This window comes from Acinonyx jubatus, chromosome D1, assembly GCF_027475565.1.
Source record: "Acinonyx jubatus isolate Ajub_Pintada_27869175 chromosome D1, VMU_Ajub_asm_v1.0, whole genome shotgun sequence".
Classification (NCBI taxonomy): Eukaryota; Metazoa; Chordata; class Mammalia; order Carnivora; family Felidae; genus Acinonyx; species Acinonyx jubatus.
The window spans coordinates 52,650,500-52,675,888 of NC_069390.1; the positions used below are offsets into that span (position 1 = coordinate 52,650,500).

At 38.7% G+C, this 25,389-nt stretch overlaps 2 protein-coding genes across 2 annotated transcripts; one reads left to right on the forward strand and one right to left on the reverse strand.

The window, feature by feature from the left end:
- Positions 1-4,677: 4,677 nt before the first annotated feature.
- On the reverse strand, positions 4,678-5,643 carry LOC106966106 (olfactory receptor 51B6). Its single transcript, XM_015062182.3, has one exon. It carries the CDS (start codon positions 5,614-5,616, stop codon positions 4,678-4,680), a length of 939 nt encoding a protein of 312 aa, XP_014917668.3. The 5' UTR covers positions 5,617-5,643.
- A 16,684-nt stretch (positions 5,644-22,327) lies between these two features.
- Positions 22,328-23,827, forward strand: LOC106966028 (olfactory receptor 51B5). Its single transcript, XM_015062112.2, has one exon. It carries the CDS (start codon positions 22,717-22,719, stop codon positions 23,683-23,685), a length of 969 nt encoding a protein of 322 aa, XP_014917598.1. The 5' UTR covers positions 22,328-22,716; the 3' UTR covers positions 23,686-23,827.
- The last annotated feature ends 1,562 nt before the right edge of the window (positions 23,828-25,389 follow it).

Genomic DNA, 25,389 nt, shown 5'->3' on the forward strand with positions numbered 1-25,389 from the left:
AGCCAGACAGCCGGGGAAGACCCAGCTGGAGAGCATAACTGGTTCCTACCTATTATACAGCAGACGTGGCCTGGATGTGTGGCCAGTGTGCCTATTTTTTAGTAGAATGTCCACAAACATCTTACTTTCCCCATTTTTCAATTAATTGGTAATTAGGATATGTACTCAATGACATAGTTTCATGCTGTTGAAATAATTTTCCAGGCACAAAATGGAGCTCTCCTGCCCAGTGGTGCCACATCAGTAACACCAAACTTAGACAACTTTCAGTCCCTGTAAACACTGCACTTGACCGTACATGCAGTGTATCCAGTCAGGCAGGCCCCAAACTCCAAGCCAACTCTGAGCTTTCTCACCCCACACAAGGCTGCCTAGGTGACTGCAGACAAGATATTTTCTCAAGATATTTGTCTCTTCCTTCTTCTTTGTTCTTTATTCTTCATCCTATGAAACACTTCTGCTTTCCCACCTCCCCTCCCATATTGCAGTTCTCCAGGTAGAGACTCCACTTCGTGACGTGTTAAATAAAGTTTGTTTGTGTCCTCTACATGGTCTTCTTTAATCATTTTTAACACTGCAAAGAACTGTAACTCGACGACTCTTGCCTCATGACCTTGAAAAGTTTATACATCAACCCCCCGGGGGTGTCCACTCCTGGGGAGCCCTTAAGATCTTGGATTGATGAAAAACTGTTTCCCCAAACTAATCATTCTAATCCAAAAATGTGGCGGCTTCAAGAAGACACTCTGAGTCTCTCTTCTCTCATGTGACTTCTCATGGAGGAACACCACCCAGACGTTCACCTAACAGACTTCACATTTGCCTTGCCTTTGGATCCTTCTCCCTTTTGTTTCATTTCCCCAATCTCTGTCTGCTTTGTAACCCTTCTTCTTATCATCCGATTTTCTGACATCCTCTCTACTGTCTGGCAACGTTATTTAGACCGAGCGATACCATCTGTTCTCATACATGGTGTGCAGTAGTAGATGCAAATTAATCACCAAATTCTCATTATATGGCTCAGTGCATAATAGTTCTATTTTCCCAAGCCATGAACTGAAATTCTTGACTTTCATACCAGTGAATACTGGCTCTGAATGGCTTTCTACCCAAATCCTCCAGCTTTTTCCCTTTTTACCAGCATCCCTTGCTGATAAAAATGGTGACCACCTTCCCCTACCCACACCACCCCAGCACCAGATCCACTATAGCTCTCTATCTGTGTGGGGTTTGAGATCCTGCAAATCTACAATGCCTATAGCTCATAAAGAAGGGAATGAACAAAGAAGCTCTACTCTGCCTTTAGTTACAGAATTTGCACACTTAGTTCCTGATGGATAATAGGCCCACTTCTGGGAATACGCAGCAATTTAAAGTAAAGTGTCTAATGTCAGATTCTGTAAAGTCTGCTTCTGCTTTAATCTGAGGCTGGTCTATTTGGCAATTGGCAAGTTTTTTTTTTTTTTTTTTTTTGTTGTTCTGTTAGTCTACACTCATGGTCATTAGAGTGCCTCCCCTCCTCAACCTGATTTAGGCTCTGGGTGGCGGGGTGGGGGGGTGGTGGTAAATACCTGGTGGCACTGACAGGGGTCAAGAGGAAGCTCATACGAATAGCTGAAGAGAGCAACAAGGGAAATAGATAATCTATCCCAGAGTCCTGAATTATTCTAGAGCTATCTGCCTCTATTCCCACAGGTCTTTTGCTTTTTTCTTCCAAATTACATCTGCCTAGTAAGAAAGACAGATTTTGGCTTTTCCCTATTCCAAAAATCTGTAAGAAAAGATTATTTGGGAGCCCAGTTTTGAGGGGAGTCTTTGGGATATATTCTTATGCCTCATCACCTCTTGACTGACATATTGCTGCCTTTCTCTGTAAGTTTCATTAAACCAACTCTCTATACCCTACCCATGACCTGTTCCCTATGCTGAGCCTTCCAGGACAAGAAACACTGGAGCTTCTTATTGACCTGTTCACGAGTTTTTTGTTCATCGGTGCCATAGATGTGACCCTAGACCCCTAAGCCTGGCCAAAGTCTTGGCTTCAACACCTCCTCTTTAGATCATACCAAGAAGCCAAACTTCAAGGAGCATTTGTTTCAGAAGGTCCTCCCCAAGGCCCATTTCTGCCTCCTCCCTTCTTTGTTCTCCCAGCTTTGGAGCTTTGGAACAGTGGTGCCCCAAGGTCCCAAGCTGTATCCTTGTTTGGGTTCAGCCTTGTCACCAGAAAGGTGATTAATTTTAAGCATCACATACTAGTAGGGAAGAAAAGTTAGAGAGGATGGCCTTTTTGCTTTTTTTTTTTTTTTTTTTTTTTTTGGAGAACTCCCAGGACTTTGCCTTTACAGTGAAACATATGTGGATAAAAGGACCAGAGCAGGGCATTAAATTGCTCTATTAGGAAAATTTCCCCACCCTAACTCCCTTGGCCCAGGTGTTCAACTGGGACCATTGTGATCCCAGAACTCTGCTCTGTTTCATAGAACTCACCTCCATCAAAAAGAAACTGACTTCCCAGTCCTATATTTCTTATGAGCTCTTTCTCAGATCTCTTCATACCATCTCTGCAATGTAAGGAAGGACAGAAAGGGAAGAGAGAAACTTTTGGAGGTGTCAATCAAATGCAGCCATTTGAAGACTTTCTAAAAGATATTGTTATCCTAATGCCCTTTATATTAGTCTGCTATGGAAGGCCCCAGGATCATTGGGCCTAGAGAGAAAGTCAAGAAAGATTTCCTTTGATGGAATTTAGATCCGTCTGAGTTGATTCCCGAGAGTACAGAGAAAGGATGCATCGTGGCATAAAGAGTTGTGAGCTTATTTATATTTTTGAGGGTGTTCCATGAGAATACAACTTAGATGCCCAAATATTGGAAGACATTACAGGGCATAATAACAGAGACATTCAGAGGACATGCAGATTCAGAAAAATAATCAGAAAAGCCGGGGTGCCTGGGTGGCTCAGTCGACTGAGCATCCAACTCTTGATTTCAACTCAGGTCATGATCTCACAGTTCAGGTTCATAGGTTTGAGCCCCGTTTAGGGCCCTGTGCTGACAGTATGGAGCCTGCTTAGGATTCTCGATCTCCCTCTCTCTGCCCCTCACTCCTCCCATGCACACATACTATCTCTCTCAAAATAAATAAATAAACATTAAAAAATAGAAGAAGAACCAGCAAACCAACAGACACATAGAAACGTGGGTCACTTTAAGTTTTATTCATTTGATCAAAAACTTGTATTTTATTAAGGATTTCCCATGTGGCAGTTTCTATAATAGAGTAGGAAATAAGACCTATAATATCATTGTCCTCCTGGAGCACACTGTCTATAAACTATGAAAGGAGAGAGACAAATGTCATACAGACCAGATACACAGCTGAATTGAATAAAAATGAATGAATGAATGAATGAATGAATGAACAAAGAAACAGTCCATTGAGCTGATCTGGTAGAGATTATTTATGAACCTGGAAGCTGCTCTAAAGGTCTGGTTTCATGTTTGTTTTTTCCATGCTACTCAGAAATCCCAGGAGTTCTGGAAAATTCTTACCTTCGTATGAGCAAGAGTAGGGGCAGGAGTCCAAGACCGATTTGAATGTCAGCATGACAAAGCCCAGTGATAGGCTCCCTCTATGTGAAGGGAAGTGACTAGTCACTGGGTGGCACCTTGTATGATCCTAGCATTTTGTACTCAATCTTCTGTTCATAGGAACATCTTCTCTGATTCACTTTAAAACCTATCACCTGAGTCATGTGTACTACTCTTCAGCTGGCCATAGGACCATGAACTCTTCCCCATGTCTAGACTGTGACCAAAATAAACTTTCATAGCTATTTGGAACCAGGAAAGGTCATTTTTCTTCTTGTCACAGGCATTGCCTCCCTCCTCCCCATTCACACGTATGACCAACTATTTGTCAATTCTGGTATTTTTAACATTCCTTCAGTCTAGTCTTATCTGTGGTATATTGCCAAGCTGGAACTTTAATACCATTTTACTATGTGAAAATATATACCTCTATTCCCCTGTATCTAGAACTAGCTCATCAAGATAATGGTCATCTGGGTTAGGAATTATCTCTGTGTTATTATATTTTTACATATGTTTACATATATGTTATTAATAATGATAACAGCTAATAAATATATTTATCAAACATTTAACTGGACAGACTTACGTATAGGTTCCCTAGAGTTGCCATATTGAACTGAGGATTGGGTAAGTCTCATCATTTCACTTAGTGCAGTTTTCTAGAAATAGCAACTATTTCCATATTAGCAAAAAAAATAGATGAATGTGTGAGATTAGGAGTGTCATTGCTAAGTATATCAGAGCCAAGACATGCAGAACATTTGGGAAAACAATGGGCTTTGACTCAGTTAGAGACCAATAGTCTAGATCCAAGAATTGTGTGATCAGGTGTCTTATGCCCACTAAACAGGGTGGGTTACTTCTGAAAAGAATAAATCAGTTGGACACCTGAGAGATGTGCTTAATCATGTACATATATTATGCCATTTGCTATCTAGCAATAAATGGGCTATGTGAAATGATATTCTGAATATCAGAGAGAGGTAGGTTTCCACTGACATGTCTTTCCCTAGTTGCTCCTAACAACAAAGCTGTCAGTTTGTCCAGGTTCCCCGAGTTATTCTTGGAGAGCAGTGAGTCAAATTTATGCTCTAGAGTTAGGCAGAGAGAATAAACGAATTATACCACTCTGGATCTGCTTGGTTTTAATGCTATATATAACAGGGTTCATAAAAGGGGGGAAAAGGAAGTAGATGTAGCTCATTGTGATGTGGACCACACGAGGAGCATGCTTTCCAAACCTATGAATAAATGTTAGACCAACTACAGTGACATAGAAGACCAGGATGCAGCAGATGTGAGAAATGCACGTATTGAGGGCCTTGGCCCTTTCTTCTCCAGAAGCAATGCCCATGACAGTCTTAAGGATCAAAAAGTAGGAGAAAAAGATGATAAGAAAGTCCAACAAGACCATTGCAAATACAACCACAACTGGATAGAGACGATTGAAGGTGATGTCAGCACAAGCTAACTTGATGACATCTTGGTGTAGACAGAAAGCATGAGAGAGTACATGGGATCGACAATAGGGAAACCAGTGAAGGCGGATAATTATTGGCATGATTGACAGACCAGCCCTTGTCAATACCCCCATCCCAATCTTCATTACCTTGGTGTTGGTAAGGATGGAAGTATATCTCAAGGGGTTGCGGATGGCAATGAAGCGGTCATAGGCCATGGCAAGCAAAACACCAGATTCTACGATAGAAAGAGTGTGGATAAAGTAGGCCTGAGAGAAGCAGGCCTGATGGCCAATCTCTCTGTGATTCAACCATAGAACTCCCAGAACTGTGGGCATCGTGGTCAAAGTCACTCCAAGGTCTGTGGCTGCCAGCATAGCTAAGAAATAGTACATGGGCTCGTGAAGGTTATGATCATCCCTGATAAGAAAGAGAAGAGTGCCATTACCAAGAAGTATGGAGACGTAAACCCCTAATAATGGGATGGAGATCCAGTGGTGTGCCTTCTCCATGCCTGGGAAACCAGTAAGCAGAAACAGGGAAGTGGTGGTGTTGAGCCACATTGCAAGCCTTGCAAAGAAGAAAATACTCCCTTCAGGTAATGCAGTAGAAGCTCTTCTGTAGAAGTTGCCCTTGAGTGTGCTACCTGTTCATAAGATGTTTATCAGTCTTGACTTCCAGTGATAGCAAGGATGATAATTTAGTCATTATTTGGAGATTTCTAGGTATGGGAGAATAGAGTGTATAAGGAACTCTATGTATTATTCATTGCTACTGTACAACATACAGGAAATACAGCAATGTCGACAGAATAGACCTAGTTGATGTCCTTATAAATTATATAACCAAGAAAATAAAGGCAAAATGCAAGAAGACATCAGTATATTTGAATAGTGCTATGATAGTGTTGGAACTTACAGTTTATTTTTCAATGTGCTCTTTATCTTCAGTTGTGATAGTTCTCAGAAAGTATGAAACCTGAAAGATCAGTAGAGAATTAATTCCAAGACGAGCAAGTATGAACATCAATAGCAAAACAAACAAATAAATAATCAATCAATCAGTCAATCAAATAGACTTAGTTGATTTGAGGGAATGATCAATGCTCATTATGTCTGGAGGAAAAAACCTGAAGCTCTAGAGACTTTTGAAAAATGATATGATATCATATATCACATTTATCACAAAAATGATATGAGCAAATTATATGTGTTTATCTCCACAACACATAGACATCAAAATCCATGTTGCTTAGCATCATAATTCTTTGGTTATTGATGTGATGTGCCTCAAAGAATTCAAAATTTTATAGTGTAGATACAAAAATGAGCAATAAAAAGGGGATTTAATGACAAACATTTGGGAGCACTATTTGTTAACAGCACAGATTACTGTTAACATATCACCTGTCTGGAGGTACAAAGATAGAAATCCGTTATCTAGGCAAGTTCAAGAAGAAAATTTTTTACAAACTGTGGAGTGTGATGAGATTTAACAAAAGTGAGAAGGCTCTGTGACATTCAAATTTCAGGCATCACCTGGTAGCCAAACTCTAGGAGTAGAAAAAAAAAAAAACATGCATTGGTGGCATCATTCAGAGAAAAGGAAAGCCACCTTGTACTCTGGTTGGTAGGGACTGTGTATCTCACATGCTTTGAAAAGAACATCTTGGTGTGAATTTGATATATGAATCCTAGGACATCTTTTTGCCCATGAAAAAAGGTGTATAAGATTATTGAGTTTTTACCTCCAGAAGCATTTTTTATTCCAGCTCTGCTACTTTGTAACAATAATAATATTGGGAAAGTTATTTAATCTTGGGCCGTGGTTTCATGATCTTAAAATGGTACTGGCGGGGCGCCTGGGTGGCTCAGTCGGTTAAGCGTCCGACTTCAGCTCAGGTCATGATCTCGCGGTCCGTGAGTTCAAGCCCCGCATTGGGCTCTGTGCTGACCGCTCAGAGCCTGGAGCCTGTTTTGGATTCTGTGTCTCCCTTTCTCTCTCTGACCCTCCCCCGTTCATGCTCTGTCTCTGTCTCAAAAATAAATGTTAAAAAAAAATTAAATGGTACTGGCAATTTCTGTCTTGCCCAGTGATGCTCTTGACACAGGTTGTGAAAATGGAATGGGATTGCCAGTGAGAAAGTGCTTTGCAAGGGGTAAATTGTTCTTCACTTTTGAAGTTCTGGTGTTATTATTACAGAGAAGAGCCTCTTCACTCTCTTCCTCGTGGCTACGCACCATGATTATCCACTCTGATCATCCACTTACTCTGAGACGTGTCAAGTTTTCTTAACAAGCCTGGGGAACCAATACAAGATGATGGGGGTTTCGAGGAGGCTGGGTATGGCTGTATCTGAAAATACTAAACTAGAGTTCACTTGAACAGTAGATAAAAGATGGTGTTTGGGGTGGAGAGAGAGAGGAGAGAAGGAGGGTGGTGAGTGAGGGTGGGGACTTCTGCAAGCTGCGAAAGCCTGGAGCCCAGGGACTGGAGTAGGTTGAGGGAAAAGCAACTCTGTCTTCATAGGGGTAGGAGGAGGAATAGCTGACTGCTGCCTGTGAGTGAAAGGCTTGGACAATACTCAGCTTATGTGACGTTAAAGAAGCAGGAGTGGGGGCACCAGACAGGGGAGATAGCTTCAAAAAGGGAATGTAAGGAATACATCATTGCTGAGTTTCCGTTATGTATCAAGACACTAGGACACTACATGTGCCTCATTTTGGGGGGAGTGGGGGAGTAGAATCTTTATAGCAGTCTCTTTCCCCATCTACAGTCATATTGGTTATGTGTCCAAGGTGATACAGTCAGCCAGTGGCACAGTCCTGTTTATGCACTGTGGATTAATTAGACTCTAGGAATGGTGAAATCTATGTAGTAATTTCGAGTACAACCAAGCTTACTGCCTCTCTATTATGTATTCATACTGAAAATCTGAACATTTTTACTTAATTTGCTCAGAGTTATTTTTGTTGGACACGAGGTTATCTGTAAATGTTGGGGGGTTAAAAATCTTAGACTTTTGCCTCATCCCTGCAGCCACCTATCATCTCCCAGAATCTTAGAGTGGACCTGGGTTTTCCTTGATGAGAAGCTAATTCCCAAAGTCTCAAACCCTGATACATGAACTGTGGGCTCTGTACAGACACCCCAGAGATCCTGCTCAGATTTTTATCTTTCACATGCTCCCTCAATTTCCCTTAGACTCTTTTCCTCCCCTTTTCCTGACACTTCCTCTATCATAAATACTTAATCTCTCCTCCTTTTTTAAAAATCTCCTAACCTTTCTCTGTTACCATTCTTTTCTGAATAGTTCACATTTATAATCCATTCTTCTATTTATTCTATCTGCAGGGCTCCGTTCTCAATACATACTTCTTAGCAGAATGCCTTGCACATGATTTGTTTTCTTTTCTAGTCACTGAATGATTGGTTTGCTGGCACAAACAAATTCATTTTCTGACCATCTTACATGCCTGATTTTGAGCAGGGTATCAAATCATCAAAGCATGTGGATTGCTTGGTACGCCCTCCTAAGTGGTTGATTGATTCTGAATACATCGTTGTGTATCCCCAGCGAGATGACCTGAGGGTTGTGTTATAAGGGATATGGAGAGAAAAAACTGTACCCTATCCTCAATTGAATGCTTATTGCACTGGACTTTTCCAGGTGCTGAAGATACACAGCTATGCAAACAGCTGTCTCTAATCTAATGGCACACACTGCCCACACTCCATCCAAGATTAACTTTGACTTGGTTTAACAGTCTTGCATGGTAGGGACTATTCTCCAGGAAGTGTCTGAATCACAAAGCTACCCTTTCTCACACTTTTCAAGAGATTCTAACCCTGTCAGTTTTCTGGATTTGTAGGGGAAAAGTCCATGCAGAAAATCACAGGGCTAGAACAGAGGCCAGAGAGGCTACAGGTGCAGGCATGGGGAGAACAAGAATTAGAAATGCATAATTTATCCCCAAGCTTACACCTACCATTTGGTTTGTTCCCATAAGTCTTCTTTGCCTCATGTGTTCCATAATCTGTCTGGATTCTTGGCCTTCTTAGATACATCTGAGGAGGTAATCCTTAAAGAAATCAGATTTTATAGATGTTGGAGAGTCTTAAAGACCCGCGTCTCTTCTCCACATATCCTTGACAGAGAATACTATCAGGTTCTCTTTGCCAAGAAATCAGCTCCCTATTTCCTGTCCTCTCTACTTTGATACCTGCAGTGAGATATCAGAGAGAAAATTCATTACATACCCTCACTGACCTGAATTTTTTTCTTTCATTCTTCATTCCATAGGCATGAATCTGCAACCCTGAGCCTTATTAAGGATTTAGTCATAATGCCATTCTTTTCATGGTCTGCACAAAATTCTGGCAGGTAGGAACATTGACTTCAGAAGCTTGTCTTCAGGGTCCATTCCTGATTTAGGTCACTCATTGTTCCTCCCTCTCTGCACCCCTCCTTCCCTTTGTGCCTCCCTTTTTTCATCTTTTTTTATCTTTATTTGAATCCTTGACGTGGGGGATCCGGGGGTTTGAACAGCAGTCCCTAAGGTCTCTGTCTATGTCCTGGCTTTTACTTAAGCTCTGTTGCTAGGAGAGTGATTGGTTGTTTATACGTGTAGGCATATGGAAGGACAAGCAGACCAGCTAGGAATGCGGACTGAAACAGAGTTCTTGAGAAAGCATTTTCCCCACTTGTATGTGGGAACTCCCAACCCTTCTCCCTGAAATGAGGAATGAGTTCAAACTAGAGGAGAGCAGGCCGTCACTTTGGTGAAGTGAGAGTTCTTCCCATCTCGTCGCCTTTCCCCTAATCTTGATGTCTGGCCCAGAGCCCCATCTCAGAGAAGGGAGCTGCCCTCTCCCGTCCCCGATTTCCTCTTTTCCCTCCATCTACATCCTCCATCCCCATGTTCCCCATAAGAAGACAAAACAAGGATGGGAGTCACTTGCAATCAAATTATGAGTTCAGATATGGAGGACAGGAACCATAATGCCAATTTTCTGGAAGCCAAAAGTCTTAATGTCTTTTCTCATGCAAAAAGTGGCAATACAGTATACATGCGATTAAAAGCATGAATGCCGGGGCACCTCGGTGGCTCAGTTGGTTTAGTGCCTGATTCTTGATCTGGGCTCAGGTCATGATCTTGCAGTCATGGGATCAAGCCCCATGTTGAGTTCTGTGCTGACAGCATGGATTCTCTCCCTCTGCCTCTCTGCTGCTCTCTCTCAAAATAAATAAATAAATATATATTTTAAAACATCTTGAATGCTGGAACTTGAGCACTTGGTTTACACTGTGGCTCTGACTCTTGCTGTGCTGCTTTGACACTTTGAGAAATTAACCGCAGTGCACCTTATGTTCCATATCTCTAAAATGCATGTAATGATAATCACCATTGCATAAAGTTATTGTGAGGTCTAAATATAAATCACTTAGAATAGTACTTGACATATAATAAGCACTCAGTCAATGTCAGCTATTACTACTGTTGTCATAATTATACTTATTTTAATTATTTATATTTTGGATTAGATTCCCCCACTGAACAGTGAATTATTTGAGAAGTAAATTTCATCTTTGCAATTTAATGGTACATCAGTATCCAAGTGATTATACTATAGAATCAATGTCATATTCCCCAGTTTCTGCTACTGGAGGTAGATGATGTCACAGGCAATTTAATGATGTGTCCCTGATGAAGAGTAATTCTCATTTCCAAATTAAAACCACAAACTCAACACACACCATTCTACTTAGAAAAAAGTTTTAAAAAATTCACTGTGTTAGATTTTAGTCATAGATGTATAGATAGAGGATATACAGATAAACGCACAGATGTATTCTTTTTTTTTATTAAGCAAATTATGAGATTCAATTTAATTTAATTATAGACTAACTTACATTTATTTGATCATGTAATTATTGCTACAATGAAAACAGTATTGGGGAAAATGTATAAACCTAAATAGACAATCAGAAAATAATTCAATGAGCATTTGTTTTAGTAAAAAACTTACTGAAGTAAATTTACATCAAGAAATATAGCTGAAGTATAAAGGTCTAACTCAATGAATTCGTTGCAAAGTAAATTCACCATGGTAATTACCACCCATAATGAGAAACACACCTTTACCAGCACAGCAAAGCCCCTTTTGTGCCCTTATGCAGTCCAGCTACTTGATTATTTTACCCAGTTGTAACCTTTATGTAAGTGGAATCATACTCTGTGTGCTCCTTGTGTTTGGCATCTATGCTCCTCATTAGGTTTGTGAGAAATATCCATGTGTTTGCATGGAGCAGTAGAATGTTCATTTTTATTTCTGTATAGCACCCCATTGTATGTATATAGCCCATATTTACTTTTCTACTCTTAATAGTAAAATAGAATAGTGATAGCTTGGCTATTGCAGATACACTACTCTGATCATTCTGGTACATGTTCAACTGATCGTTGTGCACACGTACATATGAATTTCTGTTAGACTAATTAGGGATACAAGTCTTTGGAAAGACTATGTTCACCAATGGTAATAGATTCTGCCAGGTATTTTCTGAAGCTATTACATAATTTTATATTCCACTGGCAGTTCATGAGTCTCAACTGGTTCACATCTTTAATCACACTGGGTATTTTCAGGGTTTTTGTAAGTCAGTCTACTGAGTGTATTGTGGTATCTCACTGTGGTTTTAATTCGCACTTCCCTGAGGACCAATAATGTCCACGCATTTTTATATACTTATTGGTCAGTTGCCTCTTGTGAAGGACCTGTTTTAGTCTTTTGCCCGTTCTAAAAAGAGGGCTATAATTTTCTTATTGATTTTCAGGTGTTATTTATAAATTATTGATATGAGTCTTGTATCAAATATAAGTATGGCAAATATCTCTGCTACTCTACAGCTCGTTTTTAAAATTCTCTTTATTATAATTTTTTTCACAAAATAAGTTATTTTTAATGCAGATTTATTTATGGTTCTTATTTGTGTGTAATATGTAAGAAAATTTAAATCCCAAATTGGTGAATAAAAATCCCTCTGTTGTTTTACAATAGCTTTGTTTTAAGTTTACCACAAACTGAATTTTTTCTATGGTATAAAGTTGGGATCAAGAACCATTTTGGTGTCCGTATTAATTTTGTGCCTTTGTTTAGGCCACATTCTGTTCTGATCCCAGAAAGACCTGTAGTTTAATGTACCCTCTTTCACCCTTTCACATAGTCACAGCATGGTCTTGTCAGCAGAAAGTCATGATTATCACCTCCAGTAGCTCTCTATCCAGAACACTTACATTCTTGTGGGGCAGTGAAATTTATACTTTCACAGATTGTCAAGACACCTGAAGGCTGAGTATGTTCCTGTCACGGGGTGGGTTCTCCAGAAGCAGATACAAAGCTGACTTGGGGGTGAAGGTTGGTTATTAGAGGTTAGGCTTTGGAAAGAAAGGAAGAGACAGAATTTGTCGGAGGAAGAAATGGAACTGAAGTATGGGTTGACAAAATGTCAGCCAACATAGCAAGAAACTGTGGAGCAAGTATTTATTACCCAACGGTATTACCTCGTGTGGGGGTTGAAATGGCCAGGCTTTTAAGACCTCTCTTCACTTTGTCACCTAAGAAATAAGGTCATGACCTTTGGCAAAATGGCACCCTGCAGCTGAGAGCCTCTGTAGAAGCTGAGAGTTGGAGACTGTCTGGTGACCCCTCTCCCAGGGCTGGGCAGCAAGTCTTTCCTTGAAGGGGAATCTAGCCTGCAGAGCAACATGTCTACAACAGCTTCCTTATTGATAACCTATATTTGGAGGCCATTTCCCAAGAATTTTCAGATTTACATCTCCTAGTCAAATCACTGTTTCCACCACTCCCAGACCAATGGACAGTTGGAGCATATTATCCAGGTATTGAAGGAATATCTCCAGGGGTCCACCAGCTCCCAGCAGCATGTGTGGGTTCTTAAGTTTCACAGGAGTATATACGTAGAGTGTTTCATTGCAAGTTCAACATTAAAACAAACAGAACACACCTTATATTTAAGGGTGAGTATTTGTTTTCTTATCTTTTTATTTTTAAATAATTATTAACTCATAAGAAGCTGCAAAAATATAAATCGGGAGAACCTGTGGAAGTTTTACACAGTTTTCTCCAATAAAAACGTCTAGCATAAATATAGTATAATGTCAAAAACCACAGATCGACAGTGGTATGATCCACAGAGATTATTTAAATATGCACTTATTTTTATATACACTCAACTTTTATGTACGTGCATACAGTTTTATGCAACTGTGTCACATTGCAGATTCTTGTAAATACCACCACAACCAAAATACAAATCTGACTCATCTGTATGAAGCTACCTAATGCTACTCCTTTATAGACATACTCACTTCTCTTCCTTCCCCCCTCCCCTTGTTCTTAACCTTGGCCAGCTACTAATCTGTGTTCTGTATCTAAAATTTTGTTGTTTCAAGAAAATTACATAAATAGACTCAATTTGCTTTCTTGCTTCCCTCCCTCTCTCCATCCTCCCTCCCTTTTTCTCTCTCCGCTCCTTCCTTCCTTCCTTCCCTTTCTCTCTCTCCCTCTTCCTCTATTTCTTTCTTTCTTTCCTCTCTCTCTCCCTTTCTTTCTCTATTTCCCTTTCTTTCTTTCCTCTCTCTCTCCCTTTCTTTCTTTCTTTCTTTCTTTCTTTCTTTCTTTCTTTCCTCTCTCTCTCCCTTTCTTTCTTTATTTCCCTCTTTCTTTCTTTCTTTCTTTCTTTCTTTCTTTCTTTCTTTCTTTCCTCTCTCTCTCCCTTTCTTTCTTTATTTCCTTCTTTCTTTCTTTCTTTCTTTCTTTCTTTCTTTCTTTCTTTCTCCTTCTTTCTCTCTTTCTTTCTCTCTCTCTCTCTCTTTCTTTTTTTCTTTCTTTCCTTTTCCTCAGCAAAATTCTCTTAAAAGTATCCACTGGTTGCATGTATTAATAGTTTGTTTCCTTTCTTTGCTGAGCAGCAATTCATTTATGGATTTGTCAGTTTGTTTAAGTATTCTGTGACTGGAGAGCATTTAGGTTATTTGCAGTTTTTAGCAATTATTTTTAAAAAGCTGCTATAAACATTTGTGCACAAGTTTTTGGGTTGGTGTATGTTTTTATTTTTCTGAGATGAATACACAAAAGTACAACTGCTAGACCATAAAGTAAGTCATGGTTAGTTTTACAAGAAACTTCTAAGTGTTTGTCAGAGTGGCCGTACCACTTTCTGTTCCCACCAGCAGTGTCTGAATGCTCCAAATCCTCTGTGTCAAGCATTTGGTGCCATTTTTCATGTAAGCCATTCTGAATTGTTGTAGTAATATCTGATTGCGGTTCTACTTTGCATTTTACTAATAATTAATGATGTTGGCATCTTTTCATGAATTTATATGCCATTTATGCATTCCCTTCAGTGAGATGCTTGTTCATGTCTTCTGCTTATTTTCTGATTTTACTGTTAGATTTTTCTATATTTTGAAGTTTTGAGAGTTCTTAAAACATTCCATATACTAGGTCTTTGTCAGATATGTTGTTTGTAAATATTTTCTCGAAGTTTGTAGCTCATCTTTCCATTCTCTTAACAGTCTTTCCATGTCAAACATAACTCTTCACTTTGCCCTAGGCCCCAAAGATTTGCCCTTGTATTTTTCTAAAAGTTTTAGAGTATCATATTTTACACTTAAATTTATGGTCCATATTAATTTTGAGTTAATTCTGTATAAAGCGGGAGTATTTCTCCATCCACCCCCCTCCCCAGAGATGGCTAATTACTCCAACACTATTTTTAGATGAAGCTATCATTATTCCCTTGAATTACTTTTGTAAGTTTGTCAGAAACCAATTCAAAAATGCCATTGGAGGGGTGCTTGGGTGGCTCAGTCGGTTGAGCATCTGAATCTTGATTTCAACTCAGGTCATGATCCTACGGTCTTGGGATCAAGCCCTGCATCAGGCTCTTCATTGAGCATGGAACCTGCTTGAGATTCTCTCTCTCTCTCTCTCTCTCTCTCTCTCTCTTTCTCTCTTGCTCTCTCCCCCTCTCCCTCCCTCCCTCTGCCTCTCTCCCCTCTTGTGTTCTCTCTCTCTCTAAAAAAGAAAAAATAAATGCCATTGGAATTTTGCTGCCTTTGGGCAGTATGGACATTTTAAAAATATTAATTCTTCCTACCCATGAACATGAAATATCCTTCCATTTATTTGTATCTTATTCAATTTATTTCATCAATGCCTTATAAATTTCAGTGTACAAATCTTTTACTTCCATGGTTAACTTTATTCCTAAGTATTTCATGGTTTTGGATGCTATTGTAAATGGTATTTTTTTTTCTCTCTTAGATTTTTTTCAGATAGTTCATTGTTAGTATGGAGAAATGAAACTCAGTTTATTATGTTGATTTTGTACCCTGAAACCTGATTGAATTTGCTTATTATTTCTAATAGTTTTTGTAATGGAGTATTTAGGATTTTCTCTATATAAGATCATATCATCTGCAAACAGAGATAATTTTATTTTTATCTTTCTAATTTGGATGACTTTTAAACACTTTTCTTGCCTAACTGCTCATGTGGCACCACTAAAATTCCCAGATAACCAAAAGAAATCTTGAGAAAGAAGAATAAAACCTAAAGCATCACACTTGATGATTTCAAACTTTATTACAAAGCTAGGGCAATCAAAAAAGTTTTACTGGCATGAAAACAGACATATAGACCAATAGAACAGAATCAACAGCCCAGAAATAAACTCACACATATATGGCCAACTAGTATTTGACAAGAAAGGCAAGAATATTCAATGGAGAGAGTGGAAAGTCTCTTCAAGAAGTGGTGATGGGACTACTTGATAATCACATGCAAAATAATGAAGTTAAATCCCCATCTTACACACTCACACAAAGTAACACAAAATGAATTAGACTTAAATGTAAGACCTAAAAGCATAAAACTGCTAAAAGAGAACATGGGAGAAAAGCTCCTTGACATTGTTCTCAGTGACCATATTTTGGATATGACACCAAAAGATCAGGTAACAAAAGCAAAATTAAACAAGTGAGATGAGACTACGTCAAACTAAAAAGCTTCTGTACAGCAAAACAAAACAAAAAACAACCAACAGAATGAAAAGGCAACCTATGGAATGGGAGAAAATATCTGCAAACCATACATCTGATAAGATCTTAATATCTAAAATATTTTAGGAACTCATACAACTCAGTAGCAAACAAAGCAAAAAAAAGCAGTTTTTTGCAAAGCAAAACAACACAAAAAACCAGACAGTTCAATTAATAAATGGGCAGAAGACCTACATAGACATTTTCCCAAAGAAGACATATAAATGGCCAACTGGTACATGAAAATATGCCCAGCATCCCTCATCATCTGGGCAATTCAAATGAAAACCACAATGAGATATCTCCCTACACCTGTTAGAATGGCTTTTATCAAGAAGACAAGAGATAACAAATGTTGGTAAGGATGTGGAGAAAAGGGAACCCTTGTGTGCTGTTGATGGAAATGTCAATTGGTACAGCCACTATGGAAAACACAATGGAGGTTACTTTAAAAAAATTAAAAATAGACCTGACATATTATCCAGCATTTAACTTCTGGGTATATAGCTGAAGGAAATGAAATCACTATCTCAAGAGATATCTAAACCTCCAAGTTCATTGTAACATTATATGCAGTAACCAAGACATGGAAACAACCAAAGTGACTATCAACAGATGAATGGATAAAGAAAAAAATATATATCAGGTTTTATTTTTTTAAAGTTAATTAATTAATTAATTAATTTTGAAAGAGATAGCATGTTCAGGGGAGGGGCAAGAGAGAGAGGGAGAGAGAGAGAATGCAAAGCAGGCTCCATACTGTTGGTGTAGAGCCTGACATGGGGTTCCAACCCACAAACCATGAGATCATTATCTGAGCTGAAATCAAGAGTCAGTTGCTTAACAGCTACTGTATACACATACATTTATGTGTATAAATACACATATAATGGAATATTATTTAGTCATTAAAAGATATCCTGGCAACATGGATAAACTTTGAAGGCATTCTGCTAAGTGAAATTATGATAAGGTCAAATAGAGAAAGAAAAATATTGGATGATCTCACTTATATGTGGAATCTAAAAAAATCAAACTCAGAAAAAGAGTAAAATGGTGGTTGATAGGGGCTGGGAGTTGAGGGTCAGGAATGGGCTGATGTTGACCACAAGGACCTAACTTGAAGTTTTAAGATGAGTAAATTTGGGGGATCAATGCACAGCACAATGACTATAGTTAACAATACTGTATTATGTACTTGAAAGTTGCTGATAGAGTAAATCTTAAATGTTCCCATCTCACACACACACACACACACACACACACACAAGTGGTAATTATGTGAGGTGATGGAGGTGTTTATTACCATTATTGTGTTAATCATTGTACAATATATATGCATATAATTTATCACATTGTATATCTTAAAACTCACACAATGTTGTTATGTCAGTTATATTCCCATAAAGCTGGGGAAATTTTTTACAAATAAAAACTAAAAGAAAATTAAAAAATCATTTGGGTATATCTAGGTCAGTTGATTTCTGGGTTTCCTATTCTGTTCCATATTTCTATATAGCTGTCCCTCCATCAATACCATTACCACCTTGATTACAAGAGCTATATGCTAGGCCTTAACATTGAACAGAATTATTCTTCCCATTTATTATTTTTCAAAATTGTTTTAGCTATTTAGATCTCTTGTCTCCCATATATATTTTAAAATAAGCCTGTCTATGTCTGTAAAAAACAAAAAAAACTTTGCTGTGACTGCCAGGAATTGTACTAAACCTATGGATCAATTGGAAAGCAGGGAAATTGGTAAGCAGGGAAAATTGACCTGCTTACTATATTGAGTTTTCTGATCCATGAAGTACATCTCTCCATTCACACAGGTCTTCTTTGATATTGTTGATTGGAATTTTGTAACTTTTAGCATCCAGTCTTGTATAATTTTTATTAAGTTTATACCTAAATATACATTCAGTATTAAACAGGTTGGTTGTGTAATTTGTCCATGTTTACATTACTGGTGTCCTGGTTTTCTGGAGCCGCAATAACCAAGTACTACAGACTGCATGGCTTAGACAACAAAAATTTATTGTCTCAGAGTTCTGGAAGCTCAATGTCCTGGATCAAGGCATTGGCAGGGTTGATTTCATCTGAGGCCTCTCTTGCCTCGTAGATGACCATCTTCTCCCCGTGTCTTCACAAGGCTTTTCCTCTGTGCACTCTGTTGTCTGTCTCCATGCCCAAATTTCCTCTTCCTCTGAGGACACAAGTCAGATTGCATTAGGGCCCAGTCTAACAGTCTCATTTTAACTTAATAACCTCCCTAAATGCATAGCTCCAAATGCAGTCACATTCTGAGGTACTGAGAGTTACGACTTCAACATACGAATATTTTCAAGTTGACACAATTCAGCCTATCACAGTTAGTAGCCAGCTGATGATTCTAAGAGTAGTCATTTGCATCTCAGATTTGCATTAAACATTGCTTTAATCCTAACAAAACATGGTAGAATCCCAAACAGATCTTTAGGGACAGGAAATTTGTTCATGAGTACTATATGTTTCTTTTCCTCTAAAACCAGTAACAGGAAAGATGGTTCCTGCCATGCATGGTCAAAGGAGAAACCACAGATATTATCATCCTTGGGGCTAAAGTGATGAGGCATGCACTGTGTTATAGGTATGTTCATGTCATTTCCAGCAAACAAAAATTCTGGCGATGTGAAGCCAATCAGGGAAAAATGAGGACTGAAGATTCATGTTAGTTACTAGAGGAGGCTGACTGACTTTTATATATTGACTCCAGTCTACCTAATTTTCCACTTTCAAGCTAGCTTTGAGATAAACCAAGCAGAAAATATAATTAATTCAAAAGCCTTAGGCTAATAAGATGCATTAAGTTTTCTCCTGAGATCAACTGGGAGAGATTTGACCTTTGAAGTAGATGTGGAGGATAAATGGTCTCCCATAGGTGATACCAAGGTCTGCTGGGGCCACAAAGACAAGCACTCTGATTTCTCACACATAAAGCTGCCACCTGAGGCTCTGTTAACCCCTTACCTGATTGGGAGAAGATGCTTTAAGACCTTGGAGAGATTAGTTAAATGTTCCATCTCTTTCGCAGGAGGGGTTAAGATAGAGAAAATGCTTTTTAAGAGCTACAGTGGCTGGAAAAGGGAAAACTCTGGGGAGGTGCTTTCTTCATTAATAGCCTCAACTGACTGCATCTCTTAACTGACTTTGAAAAGGAGCCATGTGATCTGAGTCCCCAGGCAGGACCCAAGAACACCGTTCTTTATCCCTAACATCCAAGCGAGGCAGCATGTGAGTATGGGCAAACACCCAGCATATATAGGAAAGGGTACTAGGGCACTCCTCTATAAGCTTATCTAGAGAGAAAACAGAGGGAAGAAGAAAGAAAGGATTTTTATAGCTTATGGCTCTCTATGAGTACACAGATCTCAGTGAATTTGGTAGCACTTGGAAAGGTATCTGGGCATATGAGACACCTGCCGTGCTCCATGGTATGAATATGGTTGGCCCTCTCACATGTCTCCTGTCCTTTCTAGGGGATGATCACAGAGGCACCTCTAATCCCACACTATATGGAAATGAGGTAGAGAATGGTTATAGCTGTAAATGGTAGAAGATTGCCTGAATTTAGTCAACTATATATTCTTCTTCTTAGTGCTATTCCAAATTTTCATAACCTCTTTCCTCCCCTATGGTCTTTACTCAGCTTTTGAATCATTCCTCAATGTACTTCTCAGAAACTAAGAGAAGCTCCTAGCTGAACACATGTGAATTTCTCATAGCACCAAGTACAAGTTAGATCTGAATGGAATTCTTGGAAATAGAGAAGAGGAAGCTGAATTGAAGGTTATTGGAAAAATAGAATGGTTCTCCTCCATTTTTAGTAGCTTTACCGTGATTTATATTACTGTGTTACATATTCTTTTACAATGAGAATTCTTCACAAAATTGCCTTAAGACATTGGGTTAAGATCATTGCTTAAGAGTCAGAGAAGTAAGGGGAATGAGGTTGTATTTAGAATACCTAAGAAGAGGAACACCTATGTGGGATTATCTTTGTATCCAGTGACTGAAAAATTAACAATACTCATTATATTTTCAATAAACTCTAAATTTATGTATCTTAATCCTGAAGACAGAGTGTGGAGAATGAGAAATGATTCTGCCAATTTTATGTTGCTTAGTGTCAGCCCCAAAGGGCTAAATCCACATCTCATGCCCAGTTGTCTGGCACCACTTCATTGCTAGAAGCTTGCAGTTCAATCTCATCTGTACAGGTACAAGGTAAGAGGATGGTTTTCTTTGAGAACATCTTAAGGGTGTTGGTTTCCACTGGCAAAATAACTTCAAAGAAGCATACTTGAATGAGAATATCTGTTTTTAAGTTAGGAAAAAAGCTTGAATAAACTGTTCTGGTATGTAAAAAGAAAAAAAAAGGACATCCATTTGCTCCAATTCAACCATATTTACTGATAACTCTTGATTTCCTTGTGAGTAAATATATGTCTTTCAGACTTACTCCATTGAGGAAATGACCTCACCATCCTTCCATTTGCTCAAGCCATAAATCACACACACAAAGAAATGAGCCAGTCTTATTTTGTTTCTCCCTCATTCCCATTTCCAATATATCAGCAAATCTTGGTACCACCTAAAAAATGTATCTATATCTGTTTAAATTTTCTTTATTTCCACTGCTTTCCTAGTCATAATCACCATTCCCAGCTTGGATTATTTTGATAGTGTTCTAACTACTATCCTTTCTTGGATCTTGCTTGATTATCCATTCCTCACAAAGCATTCCAACTGATAATTTAAGAATGCAGATTTCAGTATGTCACTATGCCCTCCTCCACTGTGATTTTTACATTGTCCAATGTGTTTTCATCACATTTGTAGTAAAATAGAGTTCCAGTGTTGTCTATAAGGCCCTATGTTATCTATAAGAAGACCCTTGACCACCACCTAGGTCTCTGAAAGTACCTATTGTCTCTGTCTTGTTTGCTCACCAAGCTACAGACATGCTAATTTTCCCTTTTAAATGGAAGAGTCTTCCTCCCGATCTTCATATGGCCAACCTTCATTGTTATTCAGGTTTTAGCTCAAATGTCACCTCCTCAGAGACAGATCATCCAAATTAATAAACTGTATGCAATATCATCCCAATCAATCTCTATTAAATAGTGCTGTTTTATTTTAAAATTGCACTTATATTTATCTAAATATTTCTTATTTATTTTCTAACCTAATTTATGGCTTATAAAATCCATGACTTTGTCTTATTAGCATTTAATCCCAGTACTTAATATGCCATCCCTATCACATAGTGGATGCTGAAAACATATTGGGTGAATTAATGTATATATGCATAATTGTATAAATGTATGTGTATGCATGTATATGTGTATGTATGTATACATGTATTTACATATAATTGATGTATGTATGTAATATGTGTGTATGTATACACAACATGTTTGGTACTTCACTAGGTGTTGAGTAAGGCAAATAAAACATAGTTTCTATATTCAAGTAGTCCATAATCTAGTAGCAGAAGAGACAATGAAACCTTCTTAAGGGACATAACTCTTCCTTCCACTAACAAGCAACTCTGTTTAAGCAGCAGAAGGGCTCTCATTTATTACGGGTAGGACAGGTTCAGAAGCCCACAGCTGGATATAGAAGGAAGGAGATCAAGAAGGTGGATGTTTCACACAAATGGAGAGCTTGAAAGGGGAGAAATCAGGTTTTAGGGAGTTACTAGGGTGGGTCTACAGAAAAATAATGGGGAGGGAGAAGGAAATTACATGGAAATAAGATAATTTTTTTTTTTCAAACTGAAGGATAAAGTCAATGAGCCATGTCCTTGGCTTGCTTAAGTATTTATTCCAGCTCCAGGGTCTATAATTATCTAACTTAAAATTAGGCTATTGTAGTGATATTTAAAAGTTATGTAGTATCCAGGGGGAGGCTAATTAAAATGTAATGTTTGTTTTTCCAACACAGATCCATGAATTGGGAAGGCACAGCACCTCTTCCTCATATCTGTCTGCTCCTTAGCAACAGTGGTAGTGGTACAGCTTTTCTTTCCATGCCTTTTTTTTCTCTTAGACCCCTGGAACTTTTGTTGAGAATTCAAAGTCACACATATACAGGATAATGTGAGTTAGGAATCACCATGAAGACAAGTATAGTTAGGTCAAGGTTGGGTTCCTTGAAATCCACAAAATAGGGCTTTTTCTGTGAAGTCTGAATAGTTGATATAGATGGTTTCTAAATGTAGTATGGATTAAACATTTCCTGGGGAGACTGTTAAAATGCAGATGACCGTATGAAACACCAAGGATTTAATTAAGTAGTTAAGGGATGGTCCCAGGAATATGCAGTTAAGAACACAGAAGATACAACTTGTTTTGAGAATATGTTTTGAGAAACAATAGCTTATATTGATGTCATTATTACCTTTAGAAAGAATTCTGAGACGATATAGTTGGAGGGATACCTTGAAAGTGGAGCTGTATTTCTGTGGTAATAACAGAAAAAAAAGACATGTCTTTGGATAAACCCGACGAGAGGCCGAACGGAAATTCCAGTTCCTTCCTGTTGACTGGTTTCCCAGGCTTGGAGGCAGCTCACCACTGGATTTCCACACCCTTCTTTTTCATCTACATCTCTGTCCTTTTAGGCAACAGCACCCTCCTCCTTCTCATTAAGGAAGATCACAATCTTCATGAACCTATGTACTATTTCCTGGCCATGCTAGCAGCCACAGACTTAGGGCTGACCTTAACCACGATGCCTACGGTGCTCAGAGTCCTCTGGTTGGATCACAGGGAGATTGGGAAAGTAGCCTGTTTTTCTCAAGCCTACTTTATACACTCACTTGCCTTTGTAGAGTCTGGTGTTTTGCTTGCTATGGCTTATGATCGTTTTATTGCCATTCGCAACCCCCTTAGATATACCTCCATACTCACTTATACTCAAGTGCTGAAAATTGGACTGGGAGTTCTGCTGAGGGGGTTTGTATCTGTTATCCCTCCAATTGTACCCCTTTATTTTTTTCCCTATTGCCATTCCCATGTCCTCTCTCATGCATTCTGCCTTCACCAGGATGTCATCAAACTGGCCTGTGCTGACACCACCTTCAATCGGCTGTATCCAGTTGTGCTTGTAGTCTTTATATTTGTGCTGGATTCTCTGATCATCCTCATCTCCTATGTATTGATACTCAAGAGTGTCCTGAGAATTGCCTCCAAAGAAGAGAGGGCCAAGGCCTTCAACACCTGTGTCTCCCATATCTGCTCTGTCCTGGTTTTCTATGTCACAGTCATTGGATTGTCTCTGATTCATCGGTTTGGGAAGCAGGTTCCACATATTGTCCACCTCACTATGAGCTATGTATATTTTCTTTTCCCTCCACTAATGAATCCTATATTCTATAGTGTCAAGACCAAGCAGATCCGGAGTGGCTTTCTTCGCCTTTTTACTAACCATCCTAGTCCCTCGCACAGAATGTAAGAAATCTGGGTTTTGGCAGTGGAGCAAAGAAATCTCATATCAAACACCCATGATCAAATCTCTTGGTAAAATAATTGTCAAAGTAGAGCTAAAAATTTCCCTATATTATCTCTGTAAGCTCAGGTCTTTGGTCTAATCTAGTTTGTGCAATTCTTCTTAAAGAAAATTATTGTATATTTAATATCTGTTTGCCACTCAATTTTTGTGATAACAACACCATGGGTGTTTATAGTTGTGTCTATAATGTATTTATAATACGTATCTTTAGGGTTTTAGAAAGGTGGCAGATAGGAACGGAGTTATAAGGATATAAAATAATGAGTTGGTTTGCATGAAATAAAGTTTGGTCTGTTTATATACAATGTCATTCCCATGAACTGCTCCACAGAATTCACACAAATTGTGGGAACCTGTATGTCTGACCACTGATGTTCTGTAACTTTCCAGTAAAGAAGTATGAATTCTTCCTCACTCAGTGTTGTAATCACGTATCATCCCCACCATATCATTGATTCCTCCCCTCTCCATCAAATGACCATGAATTTGTCTCAAGAATTATAAGCTTGGGGAACCTGGGTGGCTCAGTCAGTTAAGTGTCTGACTTTGGCTCAGGCCATGATCTCACAGTTTGTGGGTTCAAGCCCCATGTCAGGCTGTGTGCTGACAGCCCATAGCCTGGAGCCTGCTTTGAATTCTGTCTCTCTCTCTGCCCCTCCCCGCTTGTGTTCTGTCTCTCAAAAATAAATATTTTAAAAAATATTAAAAAAATAAGGTGTATTTATTTCCCAAGACACTGCTAACTTATGAAAAACTAGTTTGTGATAAGAGGAACAATGGATAAAAAAGAGGAAATAGACATAGTCAGTGTTCCCTTCCATCTTTGCCCTCATTCATATCCTACTATTCCACTGTTAGCTCTGATGTTGGTACCATATCCAGAACATCTACCAATGGCTAACTGGTCTGTCTGAATGGAAGAAATGTTTTTTTTTTCCTCCATCCTTTTATTATGAACAAAACTTGAGGGATTGAAGGAACAGATTTGCACATTTTGGTTGAGATTTTCTGATGAGTTGGGAAGAGAAAGTGACTCAAGTCAAAATATCCTCCCAGGGTGGACACTGTGTCTACATTACATTACATTACATTACAAATGGGGCAAAGAAGGAAGTAGATGAGTCAGGAGAAAGAATATACAGAAGATGCTATTGATGTGATTGCTGCTTTGTCCATATCACTTTATAGAACTGTGTACCTACTCTTTGCCCCTTATGAGTGTTAGCTACTCATCACTCACATTTGCTGCTTAATTCAGGTTATTATTCTCAAGTCAATTGGAACTGCTTCACCAAGATTATGGTCCCTGCTCCCCAGGAAGCAGACCACAGGCAAATACCAACTCTTTCCTTTCTAAAGCTAAACTCTAGCTGGAACTATGTCTTTGATTATCTTCTTGCCATGCCTACCCTTTTATTTTCTCTTGCTCCTTGATCAACAAATAGTAAAAAATTCCCAAGAAAAAGACTTCTCTGAATCTGTAGTGAAGGTACCTAGAATGCCTGAATGTTACCTTCATATATATCGTGAATATTATGGGGTAGGAATAGGACTTAAAAACTGCATGACGCCAGAGCTGAGATCCATTGCCAGGTAAGGCCAGAGGAAAATATTTTAACTCAGAAAGTTAGAATTTTTACTAATGAA